At 38.4% G+C, this 26,845-nt stretch overlaps 1 protein-coding gene across 4 annotated transcripts in view; it reads left to right on the forward strand.

Annotated features, from left to right (window-relative positions):
• LOC105256483 (probable JmjC domain-containing histone demethylation protein 2C) overlaps positions 1-26,845 on the forward strand; it is a 271,823-nt gene that overhangs the window by 235,229 nt on the left and 9,749 nt on the right. For 3 of the 4 annotated variants that reach the window (XM_011266416.3, XM_011266420.3, XM_011266417.3), the window contains exons 9-11: positions 8,500-8,629; positions 23,663-24,061; positions 24,510-26,792. In XM_011266416.3, coding sequence (XP_011264718.2) covers positions 8,500-8,629; positions 23,663-24,061; positions 24,510-26,792 — 2,812 coding nt within the window. The remainder of the gene's footprint in view (positions 1-8,499; positions 8,630-23,662; positions 24,062-24,509; positions 26,793-26,845) is intronic. The other variant, XM_011266419.3, reaches the window with a different exon arrangement.

Raw genomic sequence — 26,845 nt, forward strand, 5'->3', positions numbered from 1 at the left:
ACTAAAGCGTTCACAAGTTATAAGGATGCTAATTTGCACCGAATTAACATGTGTTCTTATGGAAAACGTATAATCACGTCGATTTAAATGACAAAAACACATGGAAATAATATTCAGAATTTGTTTAAAATTTGCAAAAGTGTAGTTTAGATACAGAGGAAATATTTGTCAAATAATATTATACAAGTATTAACTGGTTAAAAGGATATTAAATATAATTCAATGAAATTAGCCATATATCTGACACAAGGCGAAATTCTCTGCCAAAAGTTAATCATTTCGATTAACAAAATTCAAAATATTTCAGTAAAAAATATTACGCAATAAATATTAAAAAATACATCTCTGCACTGTAGCTAAGATCAAAGTAATATTCCACGCAATTCCTCATACTCAAAATACATCAAAAGTGGATATTCGTCAATATTGATTTTCAGCTACTTTTAGCTGGGATTGTACATACAAAGCATCCTTAATATTACAATCGAGTCGTAATTTATAAGATGCCGAATTTTGTATTAAGAGAAATAACGCAATACTCTCTTGCTTAAACATTTGCATAGAATAGATTGCAATCTGTGAGAAAGAGACGAGTAGTTACAAGAATCGTTGCCGTCTACAGATTCGATTTCCGAACATCATTAATAGTCTAATAGACTTCTCCACTTGTATCCCGAGCTAAGGCTAATGATCTAGGAATGAATAAGGCGATCTTTTTGTGACCAAGACCATTCGTTTTTCGTTATACATGGTCACGGGGCCTTCCCCGGGAACTCTCGAACATGGCGTATTATTTTACAGTATGACCGGCGTGATTTACGATCGTCTCGAGTCGACGTGATGCAAATGCGTGATAAATTACCGCGAGCTATCGCATTGTTCCCACGAGCTGCGAATAACACGCTCCGCGAGACGCTGCGTCTACGTGGCCATTTCTGCGTCACCCGATAGACATGGCCGTTATATGCCAAGACGTATCTCTCTCTTTCTCTCTCTTTCTCTCTCTCTCTCTCTCCGCCCGTCTCGCCGTACCTAACTCGGGCTATCTAAATGATGCATTGGCCGAGACGCGCGTCTGTGCACACGTTCGTACATATACACACGTACGTATGAGGAAAGTGCATAAACGTGAGTGTGCAAACGCACGCGCAAAACTCGTTCCGTCTTGATCGCACCTCCGTCCCTCTTTCCCTCCACCCATCCGCTACGTATCCTATCTTTTCTTCATTTCTCTCCTCCCTCTCCGCTTCTTTATATTCGTGCCCGTTGGTTTCCGTCTGCGGTGGAATTACGTCACGTAGAAATCACGGTAATCACGCGGCGGGTGCAGAAAGCGTAGGAATGCAAGCGCTAATTTGCCGCGCGATACGTAAAGTAATACCTCTCGTAGCGATGAGGGAGAAGGAATATCGGTTAAGCGAGTTTTTTTTCGCGCGTGCGAAGCTTCGTAGATCCCTGAAACGAAATGGAGATCGATCGAAGATATGCTCGTGTTAGTGAAAATTGTATCTCTCTCTTTGGCGTCGTTCATTTCTCGCGTCTCGACAAACTCTTAAATGTGTCGTGGAAATTTATATACATATTGGAAATTTCCAAAGTATATAAAAAGTCAAGCACATATATCTCTTTTAAAATAAAACCAAAAACGGAAGTCGTAAAGAGAGGAATCTTACAAGAGTTTCGAAAGCAGCTCCGCTCCGAGGGAAATTACAATCTTGGAGAATTTTTATTATCCCGGCAAGATTTTAAATCAAAGATTTTATTATTCTTCTAACAGAGTTTTTTTACATTTTAACGATTTATCCCAAAATTCAAGTAACGGTTTGTGGGAGAGAGAGATTTTATTACACCTGCGTTTAATAGCGTACAAAGTGGGTCATCGCTCGGAGACGAAGGAAATTTTTCCTAGCGATCGTTAACGCGGTTAATCGAATGTTCGTGATTTATATTAATCACCGCGCATCAATTATCCTTGCGCGATCGTTAAATGCTCGATCTCTGTCATCGATGTACAAAATATTATTATTTATCCTATCGACGTGATATAAAAAGAACTGTGTAATAATGACGGTGATCGAAATCGTTGATCCTCGCAATCATCATCGCGTTGCGCAACGCGAAATTCTTGGTCAGTCTTGCGGCTTTTGTATGCCAGTGATTTTTTCACATCCGTTATTACCTTATTCACGGCGTGTCTCCGTCGCGCGCTCGGAATGACTTACGGAGATTGAAAATTGCCTCGACGAAGGTCGCCGGCTCTATTTACGCGTCTGTTGAATTTACCTTGCAAATTGTCTCGTGCTTTGTACAGCTCCGCGTATAGACGTCACTTGTTTCCTTACTCAAATTTACATCACAAGACAGAAGTTTATGTCTCCGTACACACACGCGGCTACTCTTATTGCTTTCGTGCTTGTTTTTTTTTTTTTTATCGTAATACAATATCTCAGTTATATGTTAATTCACAGTAAATCTTTGTTCAAGATTTTATTCGAAATATTGTTTTCAAGCTTAAAAATTAACTTTTTAAATATATAGAAAAATGTTTGGATTTTTGCGTATTATTGAAATAGTATTATCATGATCAACGGCGAAATTGGGGTAGATGTACATCGTTTTAAAATTCTAGATCACGCTCGTAGTTCGTACGTATCCGTCATGCTCGAAATGTATTACGAAACGCGGCACGAAATGCGATTTACGTGATCGTGGAGGGAAAATTAACGCTTCCTTCTCGAATGCGTTCACCTCGCACGGCGGAATAAAGAGGCACTGGAACAAGGACTGCTATGTCGAAGGAATACAGAGATAGCTCGACAAACGTTCTTCGGAATCACGTTTCATGGCAAAATTGCAAAGTGCACAGTCATAAAATGTCATGCGGCAAAGTCATGAGTAATGAAGAAAATATTCTTATTTTTACGTGTGAAACATATCTCGTTATAAACGAGAATACAGAACGCGACCAGTCATCAAAGTAAATTGGTGAAACAGCGAAAGTGACGAAATCAAGTAGTGTAATTAACATCGCATCAATGGAATTATATATTTCGTATTTTCACACAAAATATATATATAAAAATTATTATTATCAAAAATATTATTATGTGAAAATGCGACAATGCCATTGATTTTATCGCAGGAAATTTATTGCGCAATTAGAGAAAATGGTACTTGTAATTCCTTACAATCTCTTTTTTATTATACGTTTGGTTCTTGACCGCATTAGAATTTAGATCAAACATTCATGGGACGAAGACGGCACGTAAGAAATCCTCGGGACGCGTTCTACAAAATTCATGAGACTCGCGAAGCGATTCGATCGGATGGGTATAATCGAAGCGCGTCCGTCAAGACGAGAGTGAAATATCGCGCCGCGATCGATAAGCGACGAGAGATACGTGGCGATTATATTTTTTCTTATCGATCGATCGATCTCGCGCGACTCTGCGATTAATCCTTAATTAAATGCCACTGCGTTAAAGCGAGTATCACGATACTGACGCAACCGTATATATATATATTTATTATTCAAATTATCATCACGCGTCGAGGTGATTTCGTTGTCCTTGAGATTTCTCGAACGACGACCGGATAATAATGAAAGTGTTGTCTCCTCGCTACGTTTGTAAATACATACATTGCTCGAGCTTTTGTCACGCATATGAACATTCCAAACGAGCTATTCATATTGGGATTCGGCGAAATTTCTATTTCCACAAGCGTTGTACCGAGAATAATTCCTTGATGTAAACATTACGCAAAAACGGTTTTGTTTTGGCTGAGCAAAGCGGAAAAGCAGCAAAGTCAGTGTTATTCGCGCGCTCGGTAAAATGAAACGTTGATATTGTCGCTCCGAACTAATTGACTTTAGGTCATAATTTCTTAATACTTTAGATTATGAATGCCGTTGTTTTCTCCATTTCATTTTCTTCATTTCTGCGTGCTTTTATCTCTAAGGTAAATAAATAATATAATTTTAATTATTAATTAAATTATATTATCTTAATTATTAATCAAGCGAAAAAATAACTTAGAAATATATTCTTCCTATATGATTTTTTGCTAATGAGCTAATGAGATTTTAGAAATTGCAAAAAGTTTTGCAAACAGTTTTATACCAGTTGTAACATTCAAATTTGTTTGAACGTTGTACTACATATATTTGAACAAGAGAAATCTGAGACGTCTGACATATCTTTGCATTTTATAAGCTTATATGTTTATTTTTTATCGGAAGCGAAAGCTATTCGCAAAATATTTTCTATTGTTGCATCATTTGGTCATATAAGTTAACAAATTCAGATTTGTCATGTAAATTTTCATAAGACAAACAGAAAAATTTCGAGAGAAAACATTTATCTAATTGTGATTTTTAGAATAAAAGTTGGATAATTTTAATCGCCTTCTATTTAAAAAAAAAGGAATGATTTATCACTTTATAATCTCACGTTATTTTTACGAACCTTTCAACGATTTTCGAGACATATTTATACAGATATCATATGTATAAATTGCGCGGCTATTAATAAAATTAAAAAAAGTATTTCAATTTGGAAAGGAAAAAATAGCAAATGCACGATATTTTTCTTTGATGCTTATTATTGTTCGAGAAAAGTTTGAAATAAAAAATTGTTTTATCAAAAAATTTATATCTAGAAGGATATTTTTTCCTAATATATATACAAAGTTTGGATTCTACAGTATATTTTAATAAAAAAAAAAAACATTACGTTGATATTACATTTATCATATGACGAATTTTTTAAATCTTGATTACCTACAAAATAGAAAGTATCTAGAAGCTCAAGGAATTTCTATCCTGCAGCCAACCAATATCCTTAAAAAATCTGTCGTACGACAAATGTAATATCGGCCGTATACCTTCCAAGAATATATCCGCTTCCACGAGTGCGGATCTCCTGGAAGTGCTTCGTCTCGTTTCTTTCTGCTTTGCCAGCTTTATACCACTCGTGCTGCTGAGTTGCATTATGTCGTGCGAGTAATGTATGTCGTCGTCGTGCAATTCTCTCGTGAAGAACAAGCACACTCGATTCAACGGTATCAACGGAATCTACCTTTTCTCGAAATGAAAGAAAAGAAACTCTATACATTGATATTTTATAAGACGTGTATTCTTTGAAATTTAATACTTAAAAAATATTAATAGTGCCTTCTTTAATATTAATGTAATCCGTTAATTTTGTCTCGAGTTTTTGATTGAAATTATTTGACGATATTTAGGATTTTTAATTATAATTTCCTTCAAGGAATACCTTCATAAGGATTGATTCGCCGTTTATTAAACGTCATATATTTTACTCGATAATATACTTTCACGCGCGTAATGATAAGAGCTCTGTTTGTGAACTTGATCTTTTAGAATTGTCGTAAATTTAAAGGTCGACTATAAAACTATTAAAGGCATTATATTTTTCTAACAAGACCGAGAGAAAATACAATTACCGTCCGCTAAAATCGGACATCAAGGCGATCCGACTCAATTAAATAGCGTCAAAGTTAACGAGGCTATTTACATCCTCGCGACCTCGAAAAAAATCTCGCAGTGCTAGATAACGAAGTTAAGTTACTTCACGAGCAAGCGAAAAGCAATAACGCGATCGCGCGTAATTGCGTTTCGGCGCCATGATGTCAAACATGATGCAGTCAGCGAAAAACGAGAGATAAGCCTATACATTTACACAACTGCAGTGATATGCGTTTTTAAACGCATTTCAGCAATCGATGTCGTAAATGTCGAAGTGCAAACGCAGAGCGAGCCGCGCATGTTGCGTTGTTGACACGTCGTTGATAATCGAGAAATGACTAAACGAAAATTTTTTTTTTAATTGAAACTTTTACTATTTTTTTTATTTCGTGTAAATCATACGAAAAGATTGATAATTATTTTTATTTAAAAAAAATAATAGATGAGTCGATATTTTTCAAGCTCTTGTACATCTATTCAGTAATTATCCTTCTATATTTTTAGAATAAGTTTGTGAGACCATCTCTCAAAAGTAAACTTTTAAATATTGCATTCTTTCTAAGTTACTTGGTAGACAATATGAGTAGAGATCCAACAACAATGTACAGAATTGTAGGTCTCTTCCGACAGTGAAAGAACACATTCATATAAATCATGCTAATAACTGTCGTGTAAAATAATACCTTTTATGGCCCTAAAGAAATGAGAATCTAGTTATCAAAGCTCTGTATAATCTACTCTTGAGAGATTCCAGTATTATAAATAACATGTGTGATAAAAAATATTTATTACGTGTCATTACAATGTATGTAAGTATGTGTAAAAATATTATTTTTATATATTTTTGATAGCTGCATTTTATTTTGCATTATCATTCTTCGAAAATATGACATTTGAAAATATATAACATAAACTTATAGAATCATCGATAGAAATAGATCCATATAGTAAGAATTTATATGTAAAACTATTAAAGAGATGGAAAAGAAATTATTAAAAAAATTCTTTTCTTGTATCGTTGTTGAAAGAATAAAAGTCATATTTTAAAGTGATTTACGTATGATCGATTAATCGTTGATCGAAGAAGCAAAAGATCTGTCTGGTGACAGGATCTCATGATTCGAATACTTTTACACTTTACTTTTCTATTCTTCTAATTGATTGACGCTTCATTTAACAGCCAACAGATGAATGAGAAAGAGAATGAATGATAACCTTCAAGGTCTTGAAGGTGAAAAAAAAGAGAGAAACTTGGAAAGGAAGCTTGGAAAAAAAGAGAGAAATTCAAAAATAGAACAAAGATCCAGAGAAAGATCAAGGACGTCGCCTCTTTCATTAACGTCAACGAACTTTGAATATTTTTATTCATTTGTGAACGTATACATATCGTTAACTTTGAGCCTGTAAAACCTTACAATAACTTTATAAATCGTCGTAACTGTATAAATTTCTGTAAATTGTAAATCTGTGTAAAGTTGTTCCAATTTTTATAGATGAATTAAAAATATCGCGATTGCTTCATTTCCATTTTTTATTTTTAAGAAGAAAGGATACTTGCATATGTGTACGGATCTTTTAGGACAGTATGGTCAGAGTACGGGAGTGAAGAGAGAACAACGAGCCAAAACGAGAGAGGAGGAGACGAGGAAAAGATACGTGCGGATGTATTTATCGCGCTCGCGGATCCCGCGCGTGCATTGTAAGATCCGCCGACTGAGCGTGCAGATAAACACGCGCACGTAACAGTATAAATAACTTGCGCAAGCGTTAATGAATACTTATCTCTCTCTTTCTCTTTCTCTCTCCGCTTCCCCTCTCCTCTCCCTTAAAAAGTCGCGAGATAGATAATACCAGGCATTGCGTTTTATTATCTTGGTCGTTGCGCACGCGTGCTGACTCGCGCCGTATTTACGCGAGATGAGCGAATTTCTTCGTTTACGAAGCGAGGAACTAGCATACCCTAGGGCGAATCTTTTTTTCTGAACCCGTGGAAATAAGAAGCGTTGGGTGAAATAATTTGTAGAACGATTCGAAAATAAATGAAAAGATCGAGATGTGCCGCTTCCCGTATATATGATTATCTTGACGCGAAATCATATATTTTCTCTCTGGAACTTGTGGATTTATAGAAATTGATTTTATTATATTTCTCTCTCAAAGAAATTAGAAAGAGATTTGATTTATATTATTATAAGATTGCAAATATCTCGTTGAAACATCGCAGACGGAACGATAGCGAGAACAGCTGACGGCGCACGTTACCTTTAGAGGAAATGGAGAGAGAATGTAACCACTGCATTTCTCTTTTTCCCCTCGCGTTACGCTATTTGGAATTTCCGCCGAGCTGAGCAAATGTAGCCGAGGTCGTAGGGCGGAGATAAATCGATAAGGGACGCGAATGCGAAGGAGTATGAGAACGGTCGAGTTCTTCTTTGCGATCGTATAAATTACGCGCGTATAAATTATATCTATATCGTTTAAGCATCGTTGTCGTATAACAACCAGCAGTATATAAGGACAATCACGCTTCATGGTCAAAGACCATAGCGTGAGATGGCATTATTTTTTATCGCTACTTGGAAGATTATATTTCAGTTAGAATATTAGTTATTGAATCAGTTATTAGAATTTCGATATTTGGCATAATTTGCATTATGATTGACAATCCAAATAAAATTTATATTTGAAATTTATTTTGATTTTTTACGAGTTGCATCGATAAGAAATATAATAATAAAAACAATAATACACAACTATTATATTTTGATTAACTTTCAACTTTGCTTGATGGAGATTACGAGCCATTAGAGCTAATTAGCTAAAACTATGCATGTGTGCGCTTTGAGATTTAAGAATGGGAAATTGTTCATCGACGATGCGCTCGTAAAGTGCCTACAAATCCGTTCTTAATTGCCAATAACCTCGTAAACCTGTGGGCTAATTTATACGCACCGATTCGCATAATCGCGTGATAATGACGAGACTGAGTTTTCGTTGCTCGTTTGTTACAGAGAACGCCGCGAAGCGGAAGTGCGCGAGTTGGAGAAGGCCAAGATGGAACGGGAGAGGCTTGAGAAACAGAGGGCTGAACAGGCGGTTCATAAGCACTTCGAGGAATCCTTCAGGTTGGCACAACAAAAGGTTAGTCACGCTTTACTATTCGTTATCGGTTGATAATAATGTTTTCTTTCGAATCATTATGGAGACACTTATAACGCCAGACTTATCTGCTATGGAAATTTAAAATCCTCCTAAATTAGTGAATTTAATTATTATTAAGTTAATGATATTAAAAATAATGCGTAAATTTATGGTTTACCTATTCACAAAAGAATGACATGGAAATGTCCTTCATCAATTTCGACGAATTTCAAATAATTTTCATAAATCGAAACTGGGAATAAAATACCCGTACTTATTTTATAAACGTTTTCTCATGGATTTAATGATCGAAACAGCTTCTTGAAATCAATTAATATTTAGAATATTAGTATTTTAATTAATATCACGATGGAAAACGCCTACAATTTTGTCTGTTTCGATATTTATGCCTGAGAGATGAGAAGCTCCTGTTTTTTAATTCGTGCAAAGTTTTGATTGCTGACGTGCATTCAAGATGCTTACTAATTATTGCTTCCATCCATTGTCTTTTATTTTTGAGATCAGCAGTATCCTATTTGTCTAATAAAGTTAATATAACGAGGAAACTCGAGTTTTCCTAAAAAAAAATGCGCTCTTTGTTTCACAACGAGATCGTTATTTTGCCATTCCTATTCAGAGGTAGGCAAGGAAATGAGAGAGATTATGCGACCCGTTATACATTACATAATTTGCTGAGTTCGATTTTGCAGATCGGATGGTACGTAAGTTTGTCGGCGCGATTTGATTTATACATCACGACTACAACTCGGATCCTTACAACTCGGAATCAATAAATTGTGTGATGGTTAATCTAAATCTAGTTTCTAGTGTCTTTCTAAGCTTTCTAAAATTTCCTTAGGAAGCGATGGAAATGATATATATATATATATATATATATATATATATATATATATATATATATATAAAGCTAACATCTCTAAGTTTCGATCTTTTTCAACCTAGCCATTTATCTTGTTTTGTTTGTTTTTTGACATATTTTTGTCTTTAAAGGTCTTTTGTTCAGTTAATTTCGACCACATGAACTTTTATAGATATCGAGTTCCATTAATATTTAAATATTTTAACTGAAAAAAGTGTCAAAAGCAGTGCGAGTTTTGTAATTACCAGCTATTAAGTAAATATTTATCGTTTACGCGATAAAATTATGCGCGACTCTGGATATCTTTGAATTGAAGTTAAAAACAAATGTTGAATTTTATATTCTTCATTTGAATGATCATTTGTTTAATTCCAAATATCGTTTAACATAAACTAGAATAATTATGAACAACAATGCAAATAATATAAATAATGATGTGGAAAGATTGCACGATCGTGCCATTCAACGACCTCTTCTCGAGCAAAATTTAGAATCATCCTCATCATTCCATATAAAGTATCAAAAAGAGATTTACAAAAGACAATTCAGAGAAATTTACGTGCGAAAAGAACAGATTCTATCACAATGGCAAATGCAAAGATCAGCGATACAACAATTCGAGCTATCATCTACTTATTGTCTATGTCCTATGTCATTCGTGTCAACGTGGTGGAAATCGCGTGTGAAATCGCGGCGTTATCCAAGTAATTTGCTTTGCGAATTGGTAAGATTATTATTTTCAACTCTATGAAATGGATCTTTTATTACTTGGCAAAACAAGATAAAGTTTTCAAATGTTTTCTTTAAGTACAATTCACACATTCGAAATATTATTGTTCGCTAAGTGCGAGGAATGCGATTAACGTGCTTCGGAATATAATAGCAGTTTCATTTCGTGATCTTTGTAGTCGACCTTGGCACTTCGCCAAGCTATCGCAGACAGGCGTAGCGTGCGTGCAACACATCCAGATTGGCTGACATTTCCAGAAAAACACGTGGGATGATCGTGAAAAGAACACGAGTATCGAATGAGAAATTTTGAGAAATGCAAAGACTCGCACGTTTTTTTTACTTTTCTTCGTGATTATTTCTCATTGTTACATGAGTTAATTTTCGAAAAGTGTAGAGATTTGCTACGAATATTTAAAAAATTCTGTTTACGACTTGGTCACATTATCACATTAGTCACACGTGTTCGAGGTTGTATCCCGTGCGTTAAAAAATAGATTACGGCCTCATGTAAGACACGTACGAGAAAGAGAACGGAATAGTAAAATGATAATGCGAAAATAACAATATGATAATGAGAACGAGATTTATCAGCAATTTGAGATTATGTATTCTCAGTGAACAATTTAATAATACATGAATAAAAGAAAGTTTAATCTTTGTGATTACGACGCTTATAGAGCATTTTTCCACAGTTGTCTCGAGAAAGAACGGAATATATTAATTAAACGATTCATTGTATAATCACAACGACATGTATTAATTATATAGTCATGATAACGCGACGTGTATTTATTATATGTTTCTGACAATGTGTGGATATACGCGAGTCAATTATTATAATTAATCATATAATTCTATTTTCCAATTTTTTCAGATCTCTTAATTTTAATCTTAAAGAATCATTTTTCAAATCACTTCCATGCTCATATTTTGTAGCTTAAAAAAAAGTGTAGCTTGAAGATCGTGTGAACAAATTTTGTGGACACGGTAAATGATGCAATTATCATTCTTAGCAAAAATATTAATAATTAATTATACAGCGCGGAAAGGTGTTTTCGAAGATGAATGGATAGACACAGATAGATAGTGTTTGCATATCGAGTGGGGAAAAAAGAGGTCACCGTCGATAGCGATATGCGAATAAGTTATGCGCAAAGTTATGATCGCGTCGATCATCAGTGTTGGCGATACCAAAACTTTCACGCTGTTTATCGTCAGAAGCCCCCCTTCGTCTTCTTCCTTTACCTTTCTCTACACTTTCCGAACACACGTGTACGTGAGCGTCGTATGTTGCGTCGTAAGTGACATTTGCAATGCAAAATTCGTCGGTACAAAGAGATTATTAATCATACACACGCGCAGTAATAATAGAATCTCGGAAAATACGCGCATTCAGCATAGATTTTAATTATATTTTTCTCATGTCTTCAGTAAGAATGATTCTATAAAGAATTTCTTCAACTTTATGTTGAAAGTAAGGAAAAAAGGATTCTTAGAAGTTCTGAATAAACCAAGAGAAAGGTGATAGTTCCCGGAGGGAAGTATGATGATTATTAAGTATTCGGGGATGAATAAGCGATTGTATTGTGTAAACGAGCAAAGAGAGTACAATGATATGTGGTGAATAATCAGATAAAGTAGTTGCCAACAGAGAAGTCTTAGAAGAATCGAATCCTGAAAGAAGCCCGATATTTTTCCTCTGTTCGTGGGAAATATTTACAAATACAATCTTTTATTCTGAATTAGTAATCTAAATATCTTAAATAATTTTATTTTAGTATTCTATTAATTAATTCACGAGTGCAAATTAATTACATAAAACAATTTTTATACAACCCTGAATTTAATACGGGCATCAAAATATAGGGCAGCTATTTTTAGTCTAGCAGATTTCAAAATAATATCTCATAAAATGTCAAGTGTCTAAATAGATAGAGATTTTATGTGTCTCGGAGAAATCAAAATATCTCAATGCTTCAAATTTCTCGTTGCCAATCTTTTTTCATCGCGGATTTTTCCGAGCACTTGTCATCTGCGCAAAGTAATTGACGCTCGGAAAGAGCAACGGGAAGAACCTTGTACCACGCAACGTGGGACGAACTATGAACTATGCAACGTAATGTATTCGCAATTGCTTTCCTCTAGGAACATTCTCTAGCCGCGCACGGAATTTCGACACGTTCCCTCGCTTCAGCGTTCGTGAATTCGCTCGTCGATGTACCCACGCCTTCTAATCCCGTGCAAAGTTAATTACCGCATCGTCCATAGATGTATATATCCGTGTATAGAAGATGCGCATAAAAATTACTCCGGTCTTCCTCCCTAGACGCGCACATGAATATCGCGCTCGTTTCTCTCTCTTTCTCCTTTTTATTAGCCGCGCACGCATGTGCGTGCAGTGCGTGTATCATCCACGTCTACGCGGTGCAGTCCGGCAGTACAGTTATCCGTAATATACGCGAAAGCAAGTCGCGCTGTTCTCGTGTAAAGGGGGTCACACACGCCATCCGCGTACATATGTACGCGATATATGTAGAACCATATGTGCCACGACTTAATACGTATGTATATGTACTCGCGACGTATGCGCACGATGGCGTAATACCAATGCGGCGAGCACACACATCTGTACGACGTTACGGTGTTAGGCGGATTAGCTCGAGTTACGGATGCACGAGTGCATAGACACACGCATACACACGTAATGCGTAGCCTCTAATCTCGTTTGATCGCGCGTTACACCGTCGTAGAGGGGTGGGCTCTCCTCTGGTGCACGGCACGACGAGGTCGGACGTAAATTGGGCGATCCGTTAGATATATCCGTTCGTGGGACGCTTCCTTGGTCGGCGACACCGTCGCGATGCAACGCATTCAGCAAGGTCGCGTATCGCACGGATGTTGTTACCTATATCTACTTTTGACTGTTATTCGCAAATGCATCAAAATGATGCAAGATGGATTCCCTCGGAAACTCGGACGGGATGACAGAGTGAGCGAAAAAGGGAGAAAGAAGTTCGATCTACCTGAATTCATTCTTAGTCTACTGTGAAGAGTCTATTATGCCTCATGATAAATTCTTTCCGAGCAATTAAACGAAAACGCGCAAGCGTGTATGAGATGGTATAATAGCGCGGATAGAAATGATAATGATCATGTGAATTTTCTCTATGTGAAAAGAGTAGTTTTACATTTGAAACTCAAAAGATAGATACAGATAAAGAGATGTTCATTTTTAATGACACTAATGAGAAAAAGAAGCAAGAATGAGTGAAAAAAATGAGAGAGAAAGGATAAGAAAAATAAAAAGGATTAATTAAAAAGATGGATAAGATAATGAATATCCTTGCATCGTAGATTCGATCATTGCGTTAATTTTCAATCACGTCTTTACATCGGTAAAAATATAAAATATTTTCCTCAGTATGTTGCTGTAATAATATTTATACAATATGTGTTATTGTATATTATTATGATCTCGATTATTTTCTCAGAAATCCCGGAGAGATGAAAAACAAAAGTATAATCGAAATTGACTTGTCTAAATATCGAAGAGAGAATTTCTTTTAAGCTTGCGCTCTCTCTCTCTCTCTCTCTTTCTCGCGGAAATGCAAATACGTATTTTTGTACGTAATGCAAATGTGAACGTGTTTGTTTAGCGATATGTAATGTGATTTTGCAATCTAGAATTTTTCTTCTAAATGCAAATAAGACTACGTAAGAAGAATAGGAATTAGAAGGCTTTAGGTTTCGTTGGTCGCGATGATACATATTGCGGTGGGAAATGTAGAGTCTCGTTCATTATCGTTACAAAATTGCCATCTTTCGCTAATTACTTGCGATATGCGGCAGTTAGTGTCGTCGTAATTACGCGTCCCGAGATCGCGAGGTCAGATACGCAAGATGAATTCTCTTTTACGGCTCGTATCTGCAACTGTACGCAAAAACTCGTACAATAATCGCTCTATGTACCATTGTGCCGACGCTGAATAGAGACGCACAATAGAAATTCAAAGATCCCGTTAAGCATCCGGCATTGAATAAATAGCGCTGTGCGCGTGCTGTTCGATGCACACGTACACGGGAGATCTGTGTTAGCTTATCCTTTATTTACTACCGTCTGGTATCCTAGATTTTTGCGAATAAAAAGTCGCGAGAATAATATATAAAATATTCCCGATCATGTTTATGCGATCTGAATATATAAGATATTTCGTGAGATTCGTGTTAAGCGCGAGTTGGTCGTGAGACGCGGAATGAGGGCGTTCAATACCTAATTCAGAAAAGACGATCAGAGATAATCGAGTTTTTGCTGAACAAAATAGTCTACAGATTTATCGCGGGATACGTTCTGAACTTTGATACAAAGCTTACAAAGCCTTGTCTGTGTGTATGTAAACCGGCGAGGGGACGATAGCCAAGTTCGCGAAGGCGATATAACAGTAGAAGTGTGTAATCAGCGTTCCTCGTGCTGCGTATCAAGCACATAGGAAGCCTCTGGGCTTCCTCGACGGTGTCGTCAGCGGATTTAGCTTCTTACGAATTGCTTGGCACAGCTCCTTTTGAGCTCGGTGAGAAATGTGTGTCGTACGTCGAAAAATGGATAAATTTGCATATGTATTACTTTCAATTACACTGTGCGCGAAAAACAGAGTTGAAATTATTCCTGAATATTGCGCGCAAAGGTAAAGAGAAAGGATACATCGAACAAAATATTAAGAATTAAGAATAATCGATATTGTTTTTAATTCTTACGATAGAAGTTTAATAAAAAATTTAATTTGCACTCACACATAAACACTTTTTGTATGCGTCAAGTGTTAAAGAAATATGTCATGTATTTTTGGATTCTAGAAGCTTTTAATTATATTCTTTAAAAATAGAGATAATTCATGCGCGCGATGATTAATGTGCGTATGTGTCTGTATATCTTATTAATGAAATGTTGTCTAGATATTTTTTATCTGAAGCAAATATATCTCGAGAATATTTGTAACGATAAAATATTTATCGTTGAAAGAGAGATATGAGGCGAGAACATTTTTTTCAAAATCTTTTTTTCATTATCTTGCTTTCAACATTTGTTCAACTTCATTAAACTGACCGTGTATGTATGATTACGGTATCGAGTTCCAAATGCTCTCTCGTTGATACTCGAATCGCAATTCTCGAGTATAATCGATGGATGAAAGTATGCAGGCGAAAGGCATGTATGGTATGTGTGATTTTTTTTCCTTTTTCCTTATCTCCTCGACATGCGAGTGTCTGCATGGTCATAAAAATAAGCCAAATGACTCCGCTTCTTCTTCGCCGTGTCTTATCGAAAGTTATCTCGCCATTATCTGTTTGCTCGCGGCGTAATATTCCTGTCTATAAGACGATAAGATAACACGTGTTTCTGTGTGCGCGACTTTTCGCAAGGCGCGCAGAAAATTTCCGCGAAACCGGCCGCGTTTTCAATTTCGTACACTATTGAGTTTTACGTATTCGCGCGAATTTTGCGGAAAATATAATTTGATACCGTCGAAATTATATACAGGGTCTCATATACAGAGTTTCTGCCGAGCGTGTACTCTCGAGTCTTGCCCCTCGGGTATCGCGGTAATCCTGACCAGGGTATACATTCCTCCGTGTGGAAACTGGTATTATTATTGTCTCTGTGTATTTGCGTTGGAAATAGCGATGCGAAGGTATTCGGAATAATTTATGCCGCGAGTTCTGTGCACGGAGCGCCGCAAAAACCGCTCAAGGAAAGCGAGATCTCGATCGTGTCTTTCTCAAGCCGTATATATGCTACGTTCCAAGTGCATTATTTATACATTATTCATCGCCATACACGCATCACGCAGACGCGCGTTCTCTTAATTTACACGGATCACCTCCTCTCATATGCATAACATTACCATATCGATCGAACGATTTTTAATGCCTCTGGTAGGAGGATTTTGTTTATCAATCGTATAAATTATTCGACGTGATGAAATCCTCGCTCGCTTCCGTCCGCTTTTCTCTCTTACAAAATCGTCTTCGAGCTCTGCTTCGAGTATCAGAGATAATTCAGTCATAATTCAAGATAACAAGAGTCATCGATGAACGATTTAATAAAGATTTTCGTGTCGTGAATCCCCGCGAGCGTTCGCGTTGTTGATCGTTAATATCGATGTTGCCTATAACAGCACGAATTCTCACGATAGAATGTGTTTGATATTTGTACGCGATGATTTATCGATCTGTTCGTGCAATATTATAAATTAATGATGCGATAGCGCGTTCCGTTGTTGTTGTCATCGATAAGGCGCGCAAATATTTATCTTGTCTTCGGCGATCGATCGTTCGATGACTGATTAGTGACTGACGAAAGTTTCTCTCATTGTGTGATAATGATAGATGCGATTCTCATCCGCTTCGATATGGATAAATCGAATTTTTAGATTTTCACGTTATAAATTCCACGTTTAATTATCCCGATAAAAATTGCAAAGTTCGTGTTTCCGAAATTTTTTACGACAATTACACTTACAATGCAATCGTACTTAAAAACTACATTGATTCCAAATTTCAAAATTGAGAAAAATCTTACAAAATCATAGCATTGCGAAAGAACTTTCAAAATATATACACATGTGATATTCTTGGAAATATGTAATGCAAACATTTTCTTTCTTGTTTTATGCATTTTATTGTTAGAAGATTTTAAATTTAAATATTAGAAAACGCGCAAGTGCTTTTTGCAAGATGAAAAAGTAACAATGGAAAATCGGCACATGTAAAGTTACGATTTCAGAAAAGATCTATATATCGTTCATGGCACGTCCATCATCAACTCTTACATCATGTTGCGGTTATTCATGGAGTCTCACAATAAGTAATGATGAAGGGTATTACACAATATAATAGGGTGTTGTGTCAGAGAAAAGTGCTAGGACGAAAGGATGAAAAAAGAAGAGGGTTACGAGGGTCGTCTTTGTACATCTGTATATTTCTGAATATTTCAAGTGGTTCTTTACTCTATACAAAAGCGAGTCTAATTATGCTTTCTATTTCCTTCGTGAATATTTATTCCTTGCTTGTTTGATGTTTATGAGAACTGAAAACAAGAGAAAGGAATTTGAGCAAAACAAAGATTATCGCAAGAGAGCGGTGTATATTTTAACATTGAAAATTTTTGTTTCGCATCGCAAGAGAGAGAGAGAAAATAGCGACACCAATTTTTCTCTTTTGTTTCCGTCCAGTCCTTTCTTATGCGCAACGAATAATTTAATCGCGATCCGTAATCTATTAATATCGGTGTATATTTGCGATCGCTTCAAGGACAGATGCTACTTTCAGATACGCTCGTAAAAGTGGATAATCAACCGAGACACTGCCGTTATAATCGTTAATCCCGTACCGTTTGATGAACATCCTTGACAGCAAAAACTGTACTTTGATGTAACTTTGGTAATTATTCCGGGAACGTGTTTAAAGTTCGATCACGTTTATGGAGCGCGTTTCCCGATGCATACGACACCTTCGACGCGATACGTAAGATCCGTTATACGAGTGCGATATACGCAATTATTATTGTGTCGATCGTATTACGAGACGACCTAAGCTTTCCTTGGATATGACTCAGCCCGCGCTATCTGCGCAAATCATTTCCTCTCTGTAATAACACACGCAATAAAGGCGCGCGCGATAAGCGAAATAATTGAAGCGATGGCACGAAGGAAGGTACGAAGAGAAATTTATGGTGATGTGAGAATTGCAGAAGGCTACGTTGAATTATCGTCATAATGTACACCATTTTAATTATTAATAATGCTGTGATAATTAATAAAATTTTAATTAATACTGTAACAATTAACCAAATTTTACTTAATACATCGCTATAATGAAAATTTTCTTCCAGAATATTATCATATTTACAAATAGTTACACACATAGGTGCGTCATATATTAACATTGGGCTTTATAATATATGATTGATTATATCACGTGATTGGATAATTTATCATATATTAAATCATTCTCAAATAACGCTAAAGTAATGAAAGTTATATGATATATATATTGTCCAAGTGTAAATCTTGTTAACGTTGCTTCGATATCGAAACTTATTTTAGTACAGTGTCTTGGCAATATCAATGTAATATAAATCCACACGCGCGATGATAATTAGAAAGTTTTCACAATATGCATTGTATTCTGGATATTCTGCGAACGCGAATGTCTCATGGAACGAACCGTGAATTACCGCGGTAGTTTCTATGCTGGATTACACATTATACCATTCACCGTAAACGTGACTCGAGCGTTTGCCGTGTCCCACGCACGCGCCTTTACGCGATTGCGAAACCTTCCCCCTTGTGTATCTCTTTTAATGAAATATAGCGAAAAGTCTCTTTCTCTCTCTCTCTCTCTCTCTCGTAAATAATAGCGAGATTGCAAGGCGCACATATATACTCTTCGTGCGAACGAGACGGTGAAAAAGCACGCGCCTCGCGTGATAAGTTCATCGGCGCGGGGTTGAGCAGGAGAAAGTCAACGAACCAATAGCGAGCGGTACTTGATTGACTCTGAATGGTACGTCGCTTTTATTACGTGCAATCGGTCATAATCCGTCTCCGTTCCTCCCTCGTCTCCTCCTTCTCCTCCCCGCGGCGATCCTCGATTCCGCTCGCTGTCGTCCTACATCATTCACGACACATAACCGGTGGCGTGCTCAAGTATAGTATTAACAAAGCGCTGTATGTCGTACTCGGGTATAGGTCGAGGAGCACCAGATTCCCAACCTAACTAAACCTCTATTAAGCTAGCAGGACCAAATTAGCAAAATCAAATCAAACCTATCAGATTATTTAGTACCTATTTTGTACTAATTTGTACCACTAATAATAATTTTGTACTCTGTGCAGTTTCAAAAAAAACCGTGACACTGCCACCTTAATATTAAGTCAGCAGGGCCACAATAAAAAAAAAATTAAAAAATAAAATCAAGTACCGAATTATAACAGGCTGAATTTGTACTAATTTGTACCACTAATAATAATTTTGTATCTTGCGAAATTTCGAAAAAAACCGTGACACTGCTAGCTTAATATTAAGCCAGCAGAACCACAATATGAAAAAAAAACAAAAAAAGAAAATCAAGTACAGAAATATAGCAGACTGAATTTGTACTAATTTGTACCATCAAAAAAAACTTAATATATTCATCCCTTCGGCTTCAAACAACCCCCAATTGAAGTTCGCCTTATCAGTCTCAAGAATAAAGTACTCTACCCCATCGGCAGAATCAATCGCTATTTACACACTCGACGCGGCATAATTTGTACCACCAAAATATAAAATTTCAGATTTTGTACCCCAGCCGATTACTCAAAAACTACCCTTGACCCCGATCAGTCTCAAGAATAAAGTACTCTACCCCATCGGCAGAATCAATCGCTACTTGTACGCTCGACGCGGCATAATTTGTACCACCAAAATATAAAATTTCAGATTTTGTACCCCAGCCGATTACTCAAAAACTACCCTTGACCCCGATCAGTCTCAAGAATAAAGTACTCTACCCCATCGGCAGAATCAATCGCTACTTGTACACTCGACGCGGCATAATTTGTACCACCAAAATATAAAATTTCAGATTTTGTACCCCAGCCGATTATTCAAAAACTATTTTCGACCTCCATATAAAGTTTCAATTTTTATAAAAATATAAAGTTCCATTTTTTGTACTAAACTGTTCTTTTTTAAAATTACATTTAGGAAGAGAATTTATTCTTTTTTATGATTCTATATATACAAATATCAATTAAACATATATATGTATGCGTGAAACTAAGAACCATATTAATATCCACGTTAAAATACAGTTACCCCATATATTAACTTCTCAATAAAATTATAACAGTAATGGTTAGGAATGTAAAAACAACAATTTCGAATTTTTATATTAGAAACAAATTAAATTTATTGAAAGACATGAGAAAAGAATCTTAACTCTATCACAATTTCTTGAGACTGATCGGGGTCGGGGGTAGTTTTTGAGTAATCGGCTGGGGTACAAAATCTGAAATTTTATATTTTGGTGGTACAAATTATGCCGCGTCGAGTGTGTAAGTAGCGATTGATTCTGCCGATGGGGTAGAGTACTTTATTCTTGAGACTGATAAGGCGAACTTCAATTGGGGGTTGTTTGAAGCCGAAGGGATGAATATATTAAGTTTTTTTTGATGGTACAAATTAGTACAAATTCAGTCTGCTATATTTCTGTACTTGATTTTCTTTTTTTGTTTTTTTTTCATATTGTGGTTCTGCTGGCTTAATATTAAGCTAGCAGTGTCACGGTTTTTTTCGAAATTTCGCAAGATACAAAATTATTATTAGTGGTACAAATTAGTACAAATTCAGCCTGTTATAATTCGGTACTTGATTTTATTTTTTAATTTTTTTTTTATTGTGGCCCTGCTGACTTAATATTAAGGTGGCAGTGTCACGGTTTTTTTTGAAACTGCACAGAGTACAAAATTATTATTAGTGGTACAAATTAGTACAAAATAGGTACTAAATAATCTGATAGGTTTGATTTGATTTTGCTAATTTGGTCCTGCTAGCTTAATAGAGGTCCTAACTAAAGTGTCGTGGCATATTTTTCCGGGCAAAATTATGAATATGAATCTGTTAATAATGAAAAGAAACACAGAGAAAAGATATATATAAAATATTTATAAAATGTTATTTTTTTATAAATATATATATTTTATAAATATATATAATGTATTGCAATAATCTTTTCACGTATCAATAAAAAATAAATATAAATAATTATTTTTTTCTTTTGTGTGCGAAGCTCTTGCATATAATTTTTATTAACCAAGCATCTTTTGGAGATATAACGTGACAGTTTGTGGATCCACTTGAGAGATATACGTGTATGTTACATTTGTCGAGCTTTTTTAAAACTATAGGAAGACTATGGGCTTTTGTATCGTGTTTCGCGCTCGTTGCATCTTCTTTTACAAGGACACACACACATACACTTACATAACGTGCGCGCATAAAGCGCGCGATGACGCGAGCAAAGAGGTAAACAGAACGTGGGTTGACATTTACTCGCGTCTCGATTAGCATAGTAAACCTTATTCTCGCAAGCCTATAATTAGATTCGCAGCTTGCGAGCTCTTGTTCTCGATCTCGTCAAATCTTGTCGTCCTGCGAGGACACGAGTCTTTTCTCATCTCAGAGAGACATTGAAACAGCTTTGACATGATCCTTACTTGAGGGAAAAGGTGCAAATTATATTTTCTTGAGAAGGTACTAGCTAATAAGATTAAACGTTTTTATTAAATATGTGTAGGCTACTGGAAATCTCTTATAAATTGAGGAAATAATTCGAAGGTGATTCAAAGGTGATGATGTGACGTTTCTTTTTTTATATTACTAGTTTCTTCAACTTTCTACAAATAAATGTTAAAGACTAATGAATACATTTTCAGGAGTGAAATACATATAATTAATGCTTTATTTAGTACTAAAAAAAGAAACGATAAATATACAAATTTCAATTAGTTCAATAAATTATATATAAATATCCGGAGAAATTTCTGTAACTACGAATTTGGAAAGTATATTCAACTTCAGAGTAACTGACGTATTTACTGGAATTTCGAGTCCCAAGGAAAACAGGAAAACGGTCGACACAATATTTACCGTCTTTCCTCGTCAGCTTCGACGATTCGGTTTTACTTTATTACATTAATTTACAGTCTTCCAGTCGCTTCAGAAACGAGTTCTGTCGAGTTTAATCGACGAGCGTCAGCAGCGAGCGGAAGTTGTTTGTTTGATCCTCCCGGAGAAGTTACTTAGTTAAACGTCCAAGTTCGTTCGCTAGCTCCTCGCGAACGAGGGGTATTTTCGAAGGCCTTTTACGATACCGTAGCATTAATGAAGTCAGAGTCGGTCTGAACAATCTCGCGCGACGTTAATCTGGTGTAAATCTTATATCTCTCTTTCTCATAGTAATACTATAAATGTGCTTTAATTCGTTTCTCTTCAACTTTTATAGCTTTAACTTCTACGTACGTTTTCCATCAAACTTTCGACGAGTAACACGAATTTCGCCAATAAATTATTTCTCCATCCACGCAGTTATGAGCCACGTGTCTACAAATCTTCGATTCGATAATAAAAAAGAATTTTCTTTCTTATATTCAACTCGTGCTCCTTTTTTTACACGGAAATGCAATATTACTTTTTGTAACGCGAACGCGTGTTTGTCCGATTGTAATCCTGTTTATGCACGACGTTAGGACACGCGAGAAAAAACGAGTTTATTCGTTTTACGCGTCAGATTAAGCACCCACGTGTGTCATCGACATACGTGGAAAATCCCGGCAATTATGTGTATTACTGCATTTCGTTTGCACCGCGAATAGAAACCGTGTGTGTCTATCGTTTATGGTAATAAGACGTGACATAAAAGTTGAAGCAAACACGCAAACGTGATATCTCAGAAATCACGCAAGCGCGACTTTCCGTTAGGCATATTTTCTCACAAATGCATATATCGCGATTGGAAGCTACGTCATTAGAATAATGCTCTAAAATTAATTATGTATGTCTTTTATCGCGCCACCTTTTACGAGTGAAAAAAATAATAATTGTTGCATACATGTAATGTTACGTCTTGTCTGTGTTTTGTTTGTTATTGGCAGAGCCTGACAATTGAATGACGTTTCGTCTCGACTACATATCTACATAACAATAGAATATAATGATAAACATTGACTTTGAAGCGTGTGTGGAGGACACGAGAAATGTAAAGTGCAAATTTATGTTCAAATTTTTTTTAATAAATTTGATAGACTATTTACGTTAAAAGTGTCTCCAGAATGTAATCGTGATTTTCTTAAAAAAAGCTGACCCAAACGCTAATAAAACACTACAGAACGTCAAAAAATCGTTTTCCCCAATTGTACAGTTTCCGAAAAACAAAAAATAATATATTATTTATATTACAGATATACATCCTCAAAATTTCGTGTAAAATATTAGAAAGTTCATCGTAACGAATATCTCGTACGATGAAGGAATCATTAACACTCTATATAACTGGATGCTGTATAGAACGATAAATCATCCTTGGTTAATAAAAAACTGCAAAAACTGTGCAAAAGATGACACCAAACTATGTTATCGAGAATAGCGATCAGAACCGATCCGAGATCCGGTGAAACGCCCCCCGTCTTTTGCCAACCGTAGGTTGGCAGCAGTCAGGAAGTAAAAAGTCTTTCTACAATAAATGCGCTTGACTTTTCGCTTTTCGCCCTGATTGGCCTATTAGCGTAAACTGTTAGCGTATGCCGTATCCAGTTATGTATAGAAATCATTGATCATTAGTGATAAGTGGCGAAAGTGATTGGCAGTATTGATTGAAGTAGGTGTCTTATGTCCTACAGAGAAATATGCAGACTGCGTCTATAGCCTCATGGAACAATTTCTTGCCGATCGTCCCTCCGCCGACGCACCCGGCAAGCAGAACCCACGGGGCCCCTTCAGGGTTGACGGCGCACGCCGCTGCGAGTCATCGCGGTCATCCTGGTCATCTCGGCGGTACACCAGGCGGAGCCCCTGCCGCCGCTGTCACCACGCATTCTGTATCCGTGGCGCAACAGCAGCAGCGGGAGCGTGAGGAATACGACAAAGTGCGAGATATACGAGAAATTCGCGAACGGGACGCAGTTTTGGCAGTCGAAAGGCAAGTGCGTCAGATCGAGACGAGAGATCACATTGCTGCGCAACAAAGAGCCGCTTACTACGCGACATCGCCGGCTCAGCAGGTCTGTCTTTACGTCATATACTGGAAATTCTCAAGAGTAGATCGTACGGGGATCTGGTATACCGTAACGAGGCTACTCTCACTCCCATCGTTATATTCAGGGTCGTAGAAGGTATCGTTCACATGATGATTACTCAAACGTGTTCTTTCTACGTCGCCGGGAGAAAATATTGCACCGACAGTTCTCTGTGCATTGCTGCCTGGACAGTTACCTCTATTCATGTTACTCGAGAATGGCTTAGCGTGTGGAAAAGATGCAATATAATTTTTCGTGATTTACTCTTGAGAAATTCCCATATATATATATTTTATATATTCTAATTGTAATAAAATAAACATTAAAGTTATGTATTTATATCTAAGAAATAGAACACTAATTAATATGCGGTAGACAATTAATTTGTAGCGATGAACCGTATATTTTTTTACTGATACATGTCGTATTTCAGGTGTCTCGACCTTCGAGCGTGCCCGGGAAAGTCGAGTACCCGCCTCCGCCGGCGCACTCGCGGACATCGAAGTCGTCGTTGCCAGTCGGTGCTCTTCACGAGAAACCATCGGTAGTGGGCCCATCGCACAGCTCGTTACCGAAGGCCGAGCCGAATGTGAATCTATTCAATTATTCATCGACGTATCAACCGTCCTGTTCGCCGTACATGCACGACCTCAAGATTCAGAACGAGCTACGGCAACCGCCGCCAAAGTCTCTTCCGAGCAAGAGTGGGCTGGCCGGCGATCTCGAGAGGGACCATCACGGCAGAGAGGTACTGCAGAATCCACCATCTCTGCTGCCGGATCACAAAAGCTCGGTGATCGTGAAGAACGAAGGTAGGGAACTGGCGAAAGCACCGGCGCCGCAGCAACACTCGTCCAGCTCGAGGAGTTACTTGAGCCTTCAACCGGTGGCGCCGCAACACAAGTCGTCCGCATACGAGGCGTACAGAAGTCCGACGCAGAGCCCGCACCATCTGCATCCTGCGCACTTGGACGGTCTACAGGCGGCGAAAAGCATCGCTTCATCGGCGAGCCATCACCGGAGCAGCAGTGGCGCACCGACAACGACGACGACGCAGCAACTGCCGAGTCCGCATAGCCATCCACCACCGCCTCCGGCGCCTGAACCACGTCTGCACCCGCATAATCCTCGTCAATCTCCACACGCCCCGCCGCCGCAGCACCCGCACCAACCGCCCCCGCCGCCGCATCCCTCGCCACCTGAACCGCGTTATCTCAATAGGCCGGAACCAGCGGGTCTGCCGTACAGCGCGGCCAAGTCCACGTATTCGTACCCGCATCCGCCCACGGCCTCGCCGACGCCGTCGTCGCATTACCCCACGCCACCGCCGGCCGGTTCCAAGCCGAAAGTGAGCAGCCCGGCGCCGCCGCACATTTACGGCAAGCCTAATTCCGGCATCATGACCGGCACACCGGTCTGCCGTGCCTCCGAGCCTCCCGTCGCCGCGCCGATTCCGTTGACCTCGAAGGCCGGCAGCTCGCCTTACCAGCAAGTGCCTCATCATCACGGGGCGCCGCCGCCGCTGCCGCCACCTGCGCATAGTCGAGTTTATGAAAGTCGCTTCGTTGGCTCGTTGGCGGGTGCGAAATTGCCGCCGCCACCGTTGCACGGTTCGCCGCCAACGGCCGCCTCAGCACCGCTTTCAAGGCCGATCGCCCATCCCGCTCATCCTGCGCATCTTAGCACCAGTCCGCATCAGCAGTCTGGTCAGACGTTGCAGCACGCGCAATCCCAGATCACTACGGCCTTCCAGACGCAACCGCTTGACCTCGGAGTGGAGAGGTCAGGTTCACCCAAGAGAAAAGCACCAACGCCATTGTTATGCGATAACGCAAGTGGTCAGCCGGTATCGTTGGAAGTCTGTAAGAAGAGAAGAACCGAGGAACCACAACCATTGTCCTTGCAATGCGTTGGTCAGCCTGTTTTGTCTAGGGTAAGCGAGCCTAGTCCGCTCATTGCCTCGGCCGCCACGTCCATCACCACCGTTGTCAATACTGCGTTATTGGCGCAGTCGAATAGTCAGACGACGCAAGAACAACGCACGGTAACGGCAGTGAGTCCGGCGCCAGGTACTGCCAGCGGCGATGGTTCCACACGACCCGCCAGCACCGGCAGCGTATGTTCATTGAATCCCACTCCATTGAGCGCGGCACCGAGTCCAGCACCCATACCCAGTCCAGCGCCATCCACAGCGCCCAGCCCGGCACCCAGCGCGCCTGGTACTCCCGCCAAAGTAAATCCTAGCACCGGCGCGGATAGCGAGAAGTCCAACAGTCCAGCGCCGAGACCGCCCAGCAGTACTAGTTACCCGGGTCACAAGTTGAAGAAGGCGTGGCTGCAGAGACACTCGAGATGCGAGGATGGCACCGAGAATACCACCAATATGGTCAGCACGGTCTCATTACCCCTTATCTCCCGGGAAACGTCATCGTCCAACAGCAAGGATCGCGACACCAGCAATACGTCAAATGTGAATGCAAACAACAGCAGTGCGCCGATCACTTGCTTACCCAGCGCAGTAAATTCGATTCACAATATCGGTAGCATGGCGGTAAACAGCATTAACAAGAGCAAAGTGACCGGCAAGAGCGGTCGAAAACCAGCGAATAAAGAATCACTGAACGGCCACGCTACAGACACCAGCAAAACCCCGCAGGAGGATTCGTCCAGCAGCGACCCGGAAAGGAAGTCGCCGCCCAAACGAAAGCCACCCAAGGTATCTATCTATACAGATTGTTTACGGTAGTCGTAGTTGTCGCTAAAAATTGT

This window comes from Camponotus floridanus, unplaced genomic scaffold, assembly GCF_003227725.1.
Source record: "Camponotus floridanus strain SB8 unplaced genomic scaffold, Cflo_v7.5 scaffold1, whole genome shotgun sequence".
NCBI classification, from domain to species: Eukaryota; Metazoa; Arthropoda; class Insecta; order Hymenoptera; family Formicidae; genus Camponotus; species Camponotus floridanus.